Source organism: Sebastes fasciatus, chromosome 10 (genome assembly GCF_043250625.1).
Source record: "Sebastes fasciatus isolate fSebFas1 chromosome 10, fSebFas1.pri, whole genome shotgun sequence".
Taxonomy (NCBI): Eukaryota; Metazoa; Chordata; class Actinopteri; order Perciformes; family Sebastidae; genus Sebastes; species Sebastes fasciatus.
The window spans coordinates 8731681-8745630 of NC_133804.1; the positions used below are offsets into that span (position 1 = coordinate 8731681).

General features: G+C 39.1%; 1 protein-coding gene across 1 annotated transcript in view; it reads left to right on the forward strand.

Moving 5' to 3' along the window:
* The first annotated feature begins 1963 nt into the window (after positions 1 to 1963).
* ctsf (cathepsin F) overlaps positions 1964 to 13950 on the forward strand; it is a 12028-nt gene continuing 41 nt past the window's right edge. Inside the window, exons 1-14 of the mRNA XM_074647940.1 lie at positions 1964 to 2373; positions 7744 to 7854; positions 8354 to 8435; positions 9277 to 9338; positions 9498 to 9570; positions 10770 to 10883; positions 11022 to 11170; positions 11296 to 11392; positions 11572 to 11652; positions 11772 to 11891; positions 12189 to 12253; positions 12969 to 13059; positions 13138 to 13196; positions 13333 to 13950. The exon at positions 13333 to 13950 is cut by the window's right edge and continues 41 nt beyond it. Coding sequence (XP_074504041.1) covers positions 2128 to 2373; positions 7744 to 7854; positions 8354 to 8435; positions 9277 to 9338; positions 9498 to 9570; positions 10770 to 10883; positions 11022 to 11170; positions 11296 to 11392; positions 11572 to 11652; positions 11772 to 11891; positions 12189 to 12253; positions 12969 to 13059; positions 13138 to 13196; positions 13333 to 13407 — 1425 coding nt within the window. The 5' untranslated portion in view covers positions 1964 to 2127 and the 3' untranslated portion in view covers positions 13408 to 13950. The remainder of the gene's footprint in view (positions 2374 to 7743; positions 7855 to 8353; positions 8436 to 9276; positions 9339 to 9497; positions 9571 to 10769; positions 10884 to 11021; positions 11171 to 11295; positions 11393 to 11571; positions 11653 to 11771; positions 11892 to 12188; positions 12254 to 12968; positions 13060 to 13137; positions 13197 to 13332) is intronic.

Below are 13950 nucleotides of genomic sequence, written 5' to 3' on the forward strand. Positions count from 1 at the left end.
TATATATCACTTTAAACTTAAAGTGTAAGAACCTGTTAATGTTTTTTCCTCTTAAAGACCACATTTACAAAGGCCATCAGACTTTTAAATAGATAATTCATACTACACCTTCTCACACAAAAAGTACCTCAATCATATATCTTATACTGTATATACTGTGTATGTTCTTAATGTATATATTCTTAATATGCCTTTTACAAAGTATTTCTTATATATGTAAATGCATACTTCCTGATATGTATATGTTCTTAATATGCCCTTGTACAAAGTATTTCCTTTTATAATTGTAATATAACTTATTATTTTTAATGGAGCTTTACCAGCAAAAAGCATTTCACACGATTGAACTTGTATAAACGGCATGACAATAAACATCTTGAATCTTGAATCTTGGGTACTATTGTCCCTTCAGTATGAAAAGTACAGAGCACAATATGCTAGCCAGACAGTATTGTGTGAATTTAGTGGACTGTGTAAATAGGAGGATTCATTTGGGCTTTACTGGGTTAAGGTAGAGGTATAGGTTAATCAAAATACTATGTAGTATTTGAAAATCGTCCAACGAGATTCTTAATTACGATGTTCTTTGGTATTTGGTAATGGGGAAATTAATAACAACTGCGTGTGTCCCAAATCTTGAGCGGCACTTTGCAGTGTCCATGAGAACTGACTCCCTTGCTGAATTAAAAAACTTCTAGAGCACTGGATTAACATTTGGTAATTTATGACATACTTGCTCCCATGTGTTTGCTGAGGCCTGTCAAGTAGCATCAGTATGAAAAAGCACTGGTTCAGAAGAAGAATGACACATAAATGACAAAGGATAGATACTACTACAGTGTCCTTTTCATTTTTTTCAGTTAGAAAGCAGATCATTAAAAACTGTGATTCATTAAAGACTGTTGTCTAGAATATTGTTTACATATATATTTGAATGATCGTATTACAGTACATGTAATTAGGATGTGTTACATGTCAAAGAATATACTTGATTATTGTGTGTGATATCACCCAATATTCTTTCAGTGGGTTCCCAGATTTCTTTGCCCTAGACTACCTTTAAAAGGGAAGGAGTGACTTCAGGAGGCTGAAATAGCAAGTACTACCTACATGATACAAAAATGGGAACGCGAAACTAATAGCTGCATTCCAGAAGAAGTTTGGTTACAATATTGTGAATTTCAATGAGTGAGTTAGTTACTATATTTGGTACAAACATAGTTTTTAAGTGGGATGAACTCCTGTTTGGTCTTCTATTTTCAACATCTACAAATATTAAAACAAAAACACTTATTTGGAATATTGAGTGTAGCTGCTAGAAAAGCAATTACTAAGAAATGGCTTAAACCAGATACCCCATCATTAGAGAACTGGTATGATGTAATTTATGAAATATTTGTAATGGAAAGAATTACTTTCTCAAAGAGGCTTCAAGAAACTAACTTTGAGGAAATTTGGAAGGAGTGGAAAAAGTATATTTCCCCAAAACGCCCTACTTTTCTTTAATTTTTCTTTTTTTCTAAAAGTAATTTTTTTTTAATTATTATTATTTATTTAATCTTATTTCACATGAAAAGCACCCCATGTTCTATTTGTGTGTGTTCTATAATTTCATTGTGAAAAGTGGAAAAGTTGGTTCACTTCATATTTGTATCTAATTAAGTATGTTTATGTAAATATCTGAGTAAAACCAAATAAAGGAAAACCAAATGAAAAAAATAAAAATAAAAGGTAAGAAGTGCCGTACATTTTGTGATAAAAGACCATAGTTATTTTTAAATGATATCATATCACCTAGCAGTCACCGACATATGAGATAACCGGGTGATTTGTCTTTTCGTCCTATTTATATATGATGTTATGTTATTGCGGATTTAGAACAGAGGATTTAGCAGTGCAACATTGTTACATCATGAGTGTTTCTTGAACACTCCCCGCCCACTAATCCCCTCCTGTCTCCCCCCACAGTCTCATCCCAGTGTTGTTTGGCAACACTATTACATTGTATAACCACTGCTGATAACTTAACATCGACTTTTCTTCTAGGAAAACAAACATCCCTCTTTTTAACTGAGCAAACACTGGACACCGGCTCCTTTTTCTCTCTGACAGCACACCGCAGCAGACATGGTGGTGGGATCCCGCTGTCCGGTAATCCTATGGCTGGCCCTGGCAGCCGCCGTGGGCTCGGTGTTCGGGCTGGGTGAGGACATCGACCGTCCTCTGTTCGGGCCTCCTGGCTCTCTGATCCGGCTGCAGGAGTCCGACCCCGGCCTGAAGAAGGCTCTGGAGTTCGCCGAGGAGCGCTACAACCGGGGCTCCAACGCCATGCACCTCCGCAAAGTCAGCCGGCTCCTCTCGGCCACCAAACAGGTAATAACACAACACCGGTGTACTTTAACATGTTTTTAACAACGATTTATTCACAGCATTTTATTTTGTCATAACAGACGTGTCTGGATAGAGAACGTGGGTTGTATAATGATTTGTGACATCGCAGTGAGAGTTTCTGTACAGTATGTGCTCACTTCTTTGTAAACAACAACAGTAGGACTGGAGGACATTTAAAGCTGAGTCAGCTGGACGGAGTTAGCTACACAAAGACCGGAAAGAAGAGGACTTACCTTCATAATAATGGCATAAACTGCTCACTGCGGTATAAATGATCTAATTACAATTAAAAAAAATGAAAGAGTTCATTTTTTCTTTTCATCTTTCACAGACTTGTCATCAAGTTTGTGATTTATTTTAATTTTGGCACTTTTTTTTAAAAGTCTATAAGGAAAGGTTACAGGCAGCATGCCTCTCAATATGTCCATCTTTTCATTCTGTCCGGAAGTCATATCGTTGAGTTCAAGCTTGACACTTGTTTATCAGCACATCAATCTGTGCAGTGTTGGCTAGTGCCACCAGAGTCTCTATGCAGCAAAAGAAGCATCCAGATACCACAACATAGTCAATATACATTAATAAAAAGCTTGGTCTGCCTAAATGTCATTCTGGTAAACACCTATTGAATGATCACTAGTGCTACTGCTGGACATGAAACAGACATTTCAGGACCACTATTTGCACTGACACTTCTGTTTATCTATTTATCTATTTATTAGGTATTTATACAAGGGGAACTACTGGAGAGTCATTGGGTTTTTATATATAGTAATTTTTAAAGACCTAATTGCTTTTATACTGCTTTTACTCTATTAATCATCCTGTCATCCATTTTTTATTCTGCCACACTATCGCACTTTTTTCACTGTGTTATGTTCTATGTTTGTGACTGTTTTTGTATGTCTGTGTTTGCACCTTGGTCCGCGAGCAATGACATTTCGTTTTAACCGTGTACTACAACTCTGAAGGTAAAAGGCTACAGGGAAAGCTATCAACTGGGCCTCAAACTCAAACTCTGATTGTGGGTGATGCTGCTGTTAAAGATGTGAAAAGCATGTGGAGTAAAGACATCAAAGTACTCTGTTTTCCCAAAGATATGGTCTCTGATCTGGCAGAAAGAATCCTGGATATTGTGACTGCACACCCAAATGTGAAAAATGTGGTATTGCACATTGGGTCGAATGATGTTGTGAAGCAACAGTCTGAAGTGCTGAAACGGGACTTTACTGGTCTGCTAAACACGGTCAGCTCTGTGAATGCTCAGGTGTTTATCAGTGGACCCCTGCCGCCGATCAGAAGAGGAGTCGAGAGATTCAGCAGATTGCTGGGACTGAACACATGGCTTTCAACAGCATGCAAATCCCACTCAGTGCATTTTATTGACAATTTTAACTTTTTTTGGGGCCGCAGACATCTATTCAAGGCAGATGGACTCTGCCTAAACAAGTCAGGAGTAAAATTGTTCAACTCCAACCTATTCTACTTCCTGCGTCATTCATCTGTTCCCTCTGCCAAGGACGCGAGACAAGAGGAATCACCACTGGACGAAGACACAACACAATGTGCCAGGGGACCTCAAGGAGAATCATTTCACCCCCCACCACAAGCCAGCCCTGGGATACAGCAGAGACAAGAGGAGGCGTCCTCATCCTCGCTTATCACCCTTTCTCCCTCCTCCCCCCTCTTGGAGTTCACTGACCACATGAAGGAGCTGGTCAATGCTGGAACTAAACTTACTCCCCGCCCTACACCCATTTTCTCTCCCATGATCCCCCCACGAGGTCGACCTCGAACAACTTTGGCACTATCTCCACAAGCACGACACCCACCACCTCCATCCCCTCCACAATGGAATCAGCCTCTGTCTCCGCAGCCTGATAAGGATGTTCCTTTACAAAATGTTGCAAGCACAGATTGATATGTGTTGGGTCCAAGCTTCAAGACTAATGATACACGTGACTGTTTCCAGGATAAGCTGGGGCCCTGTGTGATGAGAGCTTCTTCTATCTCAGTTCTAATAAGTAGTAGAAAAAGAATGGTGAACCTACAAAGAAACAGGAAGATTTTTACTGATTGTGCTAATTTATCAAATTTAGCATTGATTCCTTGCCAGCCAAACCATGTCCCAAAAAATAATAATAATGCTTCTAGCACATTAAAGCTAGCCCTGTTAAACGTCAGGTCTTTGGCAGGAAAAAGTTTTTTAATCAATGATTTTATTATTGAGCACAAGCTTGATTTTATGTTTTTAACTGAAACTTGGTTAGACCAAAATAACAGTGCAGCTGTTCTTATCGAGTCAACTCCTCCCAACTTTAGTTTTATGAGCGAAGCTAGAATGCATAAGAAAGGAGGTGGAGTTGCCATGTTGTTTAATGATTCTCTCCAATGCAAACAGATATCTTATGGACATTTTGCTTCTTTTGAATATGTCGCTCTTCAGCTGAACTCCTCTTCTCGAGCTTTGTTTCTCAATATCTACAGGCCACCTAAATACTGTGCAAACTTTTTTTGATGATTTTACTGAACTGCTGTCTGTAATTTGTGTTGACTTTGACTGTGTAGTCATTGTTGGTGATTTTAACATCCATGTTGACAACCAACAGGACAGAGGGGCCAAAGAACTGTGTCAGGTTCTTGATAACTATGGAATGAGTCAGCATGTGACAGAGCCCACACACAATAGGGGACACACTTTGGACTTAATCATATCAAAGGGCCTGAACATTTCCAAGGTTGTAGTGATGGATGTTGCTCTGTCTGATCATTCATGTGTATTCTTTGAGAGTACTCTTCCTGTGCACAGAAATGATAAGACAGAGGTAATCACAAAAAGGTATATCACTGAAAATACCAGTGATCAATTTGTTCAGGCTTTCTCTTCCACACCCACCCTCCCCTGGACCTCTGTCAATGAGCTTGTAGATAATTTCAATTCTAAAATGACAAATGTTATTGATACCATTGCACCCAAAACGGTGAAGATTGTCTCTGGTAAGAAAAAATCTCCATGGAGAAATACCATGTTGGTAAGAAATGAAAAAAGAGAGTGTCGAAAAGCTGAACGCCAGTGGCGGAAAACAAATCTACAAGTTCATTATGACATCTATAAAGAGAGACTTTGCATTTATAATTCAGAACTGAAAAATGCAAGGCGGTCCTTCTTCTCTGACATCATCACCAAAAACAATAACAATGCACGTGCCCTGTTTGCTACTGTCGACAGGCTAACAAACCCTCCTGTGTCAGTAGCCTCTGAACTTTTATCCTCCAGGGCCTGCAATGAATTTGCTTCCTTTTTTACAGAAAAAATTCACAAAATCAGACAAGCAGTCACTTCCTCCATAGCAGGTTCAGGATGTTTGTTTCCCCTGCGTCCACTTAAACCTGGCGCAAATACCATGACACAGTTTTATCCAATAAATCAGACATACCTGGAGGAAATCATACAACATCTAAAATCCTCCTCATGCTGCCTTGACATTCTGCCAACAGGCCTTTTCAAAAAAGTATCAGATTGTATGGTCTCAGAGCTTTTACAGATTGTTAATGCATCTCTTGTTTCAGGAGTCTTCCCACAGGCCCTGAAAACTGCTGTCATCAAACCACTCCTCAAAAAGAACAATCTGGACTCATCAGTAGTAAATAATTACAGACCGATATCAAATCTTCCATTCTTGTCTAAAATAATTGAAAAAACAGTTTTTCAAAAATTAAATAGCTTTCTGGCACTAAACAACTCTTTTGATATCTTCCAGTCAGGTTTTCGACGAAACCACAGCACTGAGACTGCTCTTGTTAAGGTCTTCAATGACATCCGATTGAACACAGACAGTGGTAGAACTACGGTTTTAGTTTTACTGGATCTCAGTGCTGCATTCGACACGGTTGACCATAATATATTACTAGACCGACTGGAAAACTGGGTGGGTATTTCTGGCATAGCACTCAGCTGGTTTAAATCCTACCTAAAAGACAGGGACTTCTTTGTGTCTATAGGTAATTGCAAATCTGAGCTGAACAAAATCACATGCGGAGTTCCCCAAGGCTCCATCTTGGGGCCTCTTTTGTTTAACATCTACATGCTCCCACTGGGTCAGATTTTTGAGAACAACAAAATAAATTACCATAACTATGCAGACGACACACAAATTTACATAACTCTATCACCAGGAGACTACAGTCCAATACAAGCACTGAGTGAGTGCATTGAACAAGTCAATAATTGGATGTGCCAGAATTTTCTTCAGCTGAACAAAGACAAAACTGAGGTCGTAGTTTTTGGAGCCAAAAAAGAAAGATTAAAGGTTAGTGCTCACCTACAATCTGTGATGTTAAAAAGCTCAGACCAAGCCAGAAACCTTGGTGTAGTCATGGACTCAGACCTGAGCTTTAACAGCCATATTAAGACAATTACAAAGACAGCCTTCTATCACCTGAAGAATATAAGAAGAATTAGAGGACTGATGTCTCAGCAGGATTTGGAAAAACTAGTCCATGCATTTATCTTCAGCCGACTTGACTACTGTAACGGCGTCTTTACCGGTCTTCCTAAAAAATCGATCAGACAGCTGCAGCTGATTCAGAACGCTGCTGCTAGAGTCCTCACTAAGACCAAGAAAGTGGATCACATCAGTCCAGTTCTGAAGTCTCTACACTGGCTGCCTGTCTCTCAGAGAATTGATTTCAAAATACTGCTGCTGGTTTACAAAGCACTAAATGGTTTAGGGCCAAAATACATTTCTGATCTTCTGCTGTGTTATGAACCATCCAGACCTCTCAGGTCATCTGGATCAGGTCTGCTTAGTGTCCCCAGAGTCAGAACTAAACATGCAGAAGCAGCGTTCAGTTTTTATGCACCAAATATCTGGAACAAGCTCCCAGAAACCTGCAGGACCGCTCCAACTCTCACTTCTTTTAAAACAAAGCTTAAAACTTTCCTGTTTGCGGGTGCCTTTTATTCTGACACTGCACTATAACTTTTACTCTTTTGAGTTTTATGCAATTTTAGCTTCTATCCTAGCTTTTATTTTTAGCTTGTTTTTATTTTCTAATCTTTAATGTTTTAATGTTTTTATGTTTTTATAACTGTTTTAATTATTTCTTGAATGTTTCTGTAAAGCACTTTGAATTGCCCTGTTGTTGAAATGTGCTATACAAATAAAGCTGCCTTGCCTTGCCTTGCCTTACTTTGTATGTGGAAAAATGACAATAAAGTTGAACTTGACTTGACTAGTATACCAGACTTTAACACTATTAGAGTAATGTCTGAATAAATGCTTTATTAAGGGCAAGGTGTCTTGTTTGTAAATAAAAAATGATCACTGTATGTGTGTATTTTCTGTTTTCCAGCTGGTTAAGGGGATCCGCTACACCATAACAGTGGAACTGAGTAACACCCAATGTAAGAAATCCACCATGCTCAGGACATGTGACTTCTATCCCGAGTTGCAGAAACTCAAGGTAGGATGTGTGTGAGAGGGAGCGTGAATGAGGGAGAGAAAGTAGGCTATTGTCGTGGCTTTAGAAAAGCAGGTTTCCCTTAGACGTATGTCAAATTCCAAAAATGTGAATGCACATCTAAGTGTAGTTCTGTATGTTCAGCAGAGATGTCACGAGTCATCTGATCTTGTGACTTGAGCCTGACTTGAAGTAACCCCAAGCATGCTAATGCCTCAAGCCAACATGCATGCTCACACAGCACTGACACATCAACTTTTTTGTTTGTTTCTATCTAGCCAAGGGGGTAAAAACAGGCGTCATCCTTGAAAATATAAAGACACACAAGAGACATAAATAACTTGCTCTCTTTCATGCTGTTAGATAGGGCTGCAGTGTGTTAAACACATTATTCCACTTATTCAATCAATTTTCAACACTCAGAATATATACTGTATGACTGTATGTTCATTTACTGTTCATAATATATAATATCTCTGTCCTGTGTATGTTTTTGTTTCAGACGGAGGTGTGTGTGTTCGAAGTGTGGGACGTTCCCTGGCAGGGCACCTCGACTCTGCTCAAACAGAAGTGCCAGCCTAAAGGTCAGTCAGCAGCCAAACACATTGATAATTACACATGTGAGAGTCATGGTTTGGTCAAAGTGTAGCTGAAGAGCACGGCTATGGTTCACAGTGAGTGACTGTGTGGTTACTCTGCACTGCATTTATTGTTACCCCAAGAGGTCTACGTTAACTGTAATCACCATTGAACTACTGTTTATGTGGTTTCAGTGTTATCCCATGATGCTTTGCTTCCACTGTAAAAGCAGCAGTATCGTCCAGGATGACAGTGTTTCTGTCAAACTGGTTAAAATAATGTGTATACAGGAAATAATCTTGTTATCCATTTATTTATTTGTGCTGCAGAGAATAACATACTGTACAAAAACAAATTCCACCAGCCTTGGTTGTGTGGCTAATAAACTGTTTAATCTAATCTAATCTAAAATGGGTTTTACACCAGATTATCAAATGATCTATTTGAATTGATTGGCACTTATCTTGCCAAGCAACCTTAACAAAGCAGCTTGGCATAGTCACAGAGGAAAGACTTTATGCAAACGTTGCCTTCCTTTTGACCATATCTTGTTCTGTTCTGGCCTCAAACTTTTTATGTTGCTCTGTTATTATGTAATGCTAATGTTTATTAATCTAGTTGATAAGTGTTGCTTTATACCAAAGAAATAAACAAGGTAAAAGGTGAAATAGTGATGAGCACACCAATAAATGCTGATTTAGGCTCAAAAATGGTTCTACAGCCTCCACGTATTTCCATTTATTTATTTACTTACTAATTTGAGTCAATGTACTTTTGAACACATGAAATATAGGTGAATATTGTGCTCATTCACACATAACATGTTGTCCTGTCTTCTCTTATCAGTTGAACCTCAACAAGAAGAGACCAACAAGGTCATGGATGCATCCACCAGTCAGCCTCTGGAGGTAAAAAATATATAATAATCAGATCAATAACAGAACTGACAACAGTGTTGATATTATGTTCCATTGGTTATGTAAACTGCTATCACCATCATCAACTTGAGATTGAAGATAAGACCTGTGTTGTTGATGTTGTGTGTTTGTCTGCTTTTTATCTGGCAGGAGTCTGTGGAGCTGTTGGGCCAGTTCAAGGAGTTCATGGTTAAATACAATAAGGACTACAGCAGCCAGGAGGGTGAGTGTCTGATACAATGGTACATACCAAACATAGGAACATGCACAATGTGTTGCCTTCCTGTCTGAACACCCTGAACCCTTTATGTACTCACAGCCTATGTATCAACAATAAAAGCTCTTCATCCTATATGTAAACCTAAACATAAGGCTGAATATCCCCCATCCATTCAGCGCCTTTGGAAGTAGTTTATCATGCGTACAGATGCAACATAACCATGACAGTTTAATCACATGAATATGAATGCAGTTTCAGAGAATGAAAAGATAAACAGGTGCAGACAGAGGAGCTGTTTGTGTCTCAGTCAGTAAGTGGCAGATAATAGATTAGATAAGGTCTGAGGCTGTTTGATAAAAGATATCGGAGGCTGGAGTGATACTGGGTTTCTAGCTTTATATATTGGTTGATTTCTTGCTTATTGGTTTTTAAAATATTTGTATTATCATGGAGGAAATAAGGAGTCCAACACATTCCAAAAATCACTACAAGAGAGAGACGGGAAATGAATCAATCAGAATCGTGTGTCCTGACAACCCAGATCAACACACCTACCAAACAACATCTGCCTGACCATTGTGTTTTCCAACTATCACATTAAAATGTCAAAAATGAATAAACAGGGCAGTAAAACACTTTCATTGTCAAGTAAATATATAAATTAGGGTTGTCAATTTATTAGAATATTTAATCGTGACTAATCACATGATTGTCCATAGCTAATCGTGATTAATCGCACATTTTTTATTTGTTCAAATTGTACCTTAAAGGGAGATTTCTCAAGTATTTAATACTCTTATCAACATGGGAGTGGGCAAATATGCTGCTTTATGCAAATGTTTGTATATATTTATTATTGGAAATCAATTAACAACACAAAACAATAACAAATATTGTCCAGAAACCCTCACAGGTACTGCATTTAGCATAAAACATATGCTCAAATCATAACATGACAACTCAAGCCCAACAGGCAACAACAGCTGTCAGTGTGTCAGTGTGCTGACTTGACTTTGACTTGCCCCAAACTTTATGTGATTATCATAAAGTGGACATGTCTGTAAACAACAAAACTCGCAAGTCGTGTTAAAGCGTTAAAGAAATTAGTGGAGTTAAAACTAATTTGCGTTAACGCATTATTATTGCGTTAACTTTGACAGCCCTAATGGAAATATGTGTTTGTTTGACCTTTGATCCTGCAGAGGCAGATCATCGTCTGCGCATCTTCCACGAGAACCTGAAGACTGCTGAGAAGCTCCATTCTTTGGATCAAGGGTCAGCCGAGTATGGAGTCACCAAGTTCAGCGACCTGACTGGTATGTGTTGTTTGTATTTCCAAACAGTTTCCAAAGAGGAAATTCACCTTCTGCTTTTCATGTGTTGCATCAGCTTTTCTTCAAAAATCTTCTAAAGTAACCCGAAAGTTTAACTGCTCTTCTTCTGTTTTTCTCCAGAGGAAGAGTTTCGCTCTACATACCTGAACCCGCTACTGAGTCAATGGACTCTTCACCAGCCAATGAAACCAGCCGCTCTGGCCCGAGGCCCCGCCCCTGCCAGCTTCGATTGGAGGGATCATGGAGCTGTCAGTTCTATTAAAAACCAGGTACCAACAAACAGATTTAATTATAGGGCAGTCACCCTAAATGAGTAGCATGTTACTAATGAAAAATTATACCTACCGCCTACTTCATGCTGATTGCTGGGTGTATGTATGTGTGTTTCTCGCAGGGTATGTGTGGATCCTGCTGGGCATTTTCTGTGACAGGCAACATTGAAGGCCAGTGGTTCCTGAAAAATGGGACGCTGCTGTCCCTCTCTGAACAAGGTAACACTCACACACACACACACACACACACACACATAAACATGTGCACAGACCTGAACAAACACACAGTAGATGATACAATAATTCAATAATTTTCTCCTGCAGATTAAAAAAAATCAGTGTCTATATTTGCAGATAAAAGCCCTGATGTGATTGGTGCATTGATTTGTCCTTCACAGAGCTGGTGGACTGTGATGGGCTGGACCAGGCGTGCAGAGGAGGCCTGCCGTCAAATGCTTATGAAGCTATTGAGAAGCTGGGTAAGAAAGACACTAAAGAAAATACAGCTATTTATTGGTTCTGAGCAGCCTGCAAAAGCTTACATGTGATTTATTTTGTTGCTGAGCCTTTTAATCTTCATCTTTCATGTGTTGTTTAGGCGGTCTGGAGACAGAGACCGACTACTCCTACACCGGGCAGAAGCAGAGTTGCGACTTCACCAGCATGAAGGTGGCCGCCTACATCAACAGCTCTGTGGAGCTGTCCAAAGATGAGAAGGGTGAGTGGGCTGAGCGAATGGAGAGAGAATGAAGAGAAGAAAGCACTGATTAACATGTCCACAGAAAATATTACTAAAATACACACCAAGACGCTCTTTTTTTTTTATCTGAATAGACTTAATGAATGGTAATGACACCACTCCAATGATTTGTCATTCCCGAATTCAAATACGAATACTTAGTTGAGATTAATGGGTGTTGCGTTTGCAGGTATATTAATTGTAACTACAAAATTCTGCCGTGTGGCAGTTTGAAACAAAGAACTGTTAAATTGACTTGTTTTTTGATCTCATCAGAAATTGCAGCTTGGCTGGCTGAGAATGGACCAATCTCTGTTGCACTGAATGCCTTTGCCATGCAGGTAAGCAGTTTTATCCACCACAGCATGACACACACTGCCATCACCTCCATGTAAAGTATGCATAAAGAGATAACAAGTCAAAATTAGGGCTGTCAATCGATTAAAATACAAAATTGCGATTAATCGCATGATTGTCCATAGTTTTATCTGTTCAAAATGTATCTTAAAGGGAGATTTGTCAAGTATTTAATACTCTTCTCAACATGAGAGTGGGCAAATATGCTTGCTTTATGCAAATATATGTAAATATTAATTATTGGAAATCAATTAACAACACAAAACAATGACAAATATTGTCCAGAAACCCTCACAGGTACTGCATTTAGTATAAAAAAAATATGCTCAAATCATAACATGGCAAACTCAAGCCCAACAGGCAACAACAGCTGTCAGTGTGTCAGACTTGACTATGACTTAGAACCCATTTTCATTCACATATCTTGAGGTCAGAGGTCAAGAGACCCCTTTGAAAATGGCCATGCCAGTTTTTCCTCGCCAAAATTTAGCACAAGTTTCGAGCGTTATTTAGCCTCCTTCACGACAATAATCGCAAGTTGCGTTAATTCATTAAAGAAATTAGTGGCATTAAAACAAATTTGTGTTAACACGTTATTAACTTTGACAGCCCTAGTCAAAATGCATCTTATTTTCACTAGACTGTGATCATCAGCATACAACCACATTTCATTAATTTTGTCTTTTTAAATGTCTGTAGTTCTACAGGAAGGGTGTGTCTCACCCTATGAAGATCTTCTGCAACCCCTGGATGATCGACCACGCTGTGCTGATGGTGGGATACGGAGAACGTAAGTGGTTTTATCCTGTTTTATCCTGGCTTCATTTACCCAGTCCCTACTCTTGTATTAATGTTTCTGTGCTTTCAGGTAAAAATATCCCATTCTGGGCCATCAAAAACAGCTGGGGGGAGGATTATGGAGAACAGGTAAGACAACCCCATCAACTAACAGTCTTTGTTGTTTGTTTTGTCTTTTGAAAGAGACATACAATTGTGTTGGGTTGCACCATACTGTACAAAACTAACTACTGCTTTGTGTGTGTTTTCCCCCTCTCTCATACAGGGTTACTACTACCTATACAGAGGGTCCAATGCGTGTGGGATCAACAAAATGTGCTCATCTGCTGTAGTCAACTAAAGCACTAACACCACATATTCACACACACACCATCATGCTACATGTTCCACAATTGCCAGCCGACCTCATCGTTACATTAGTCACACACACATTTGACAATGTCACACATAAAGTCCTACTGATGTTACTTTTCCGTTAAACCAGACTAGTGTTCCACCATCATACCTCACACCTCGTGTCCGTTTAATAAAAACATACCAGCTCTAATAAAGCTAGCTTTGCTGTGGAATTTTACAGTGATTTTAAAGTAGATTTTTATGTACACATTTCATTCCTGCAGGTCATAATGATTGCTGTGTTTTAGGCAGTTTTGGTTTTATCTCGTCTTTCCTCACGGTACCTGAGCCCACGTTTGATGAAGAGCGTGCACTAGTTGTAGTTAGACTTGTGTCGTGTGAGTTTTCTTTGATGTTTTGTTACCAGTGTCTATGCTAATGCTACGTAATACTTGAGAGGGGGTTTGAAAGATGGGGGTTTTACCTTATTGGTCTGCACAATACTTCATAACTGCAATATAATGTAAAAAACTGCTGTAAGACAGTC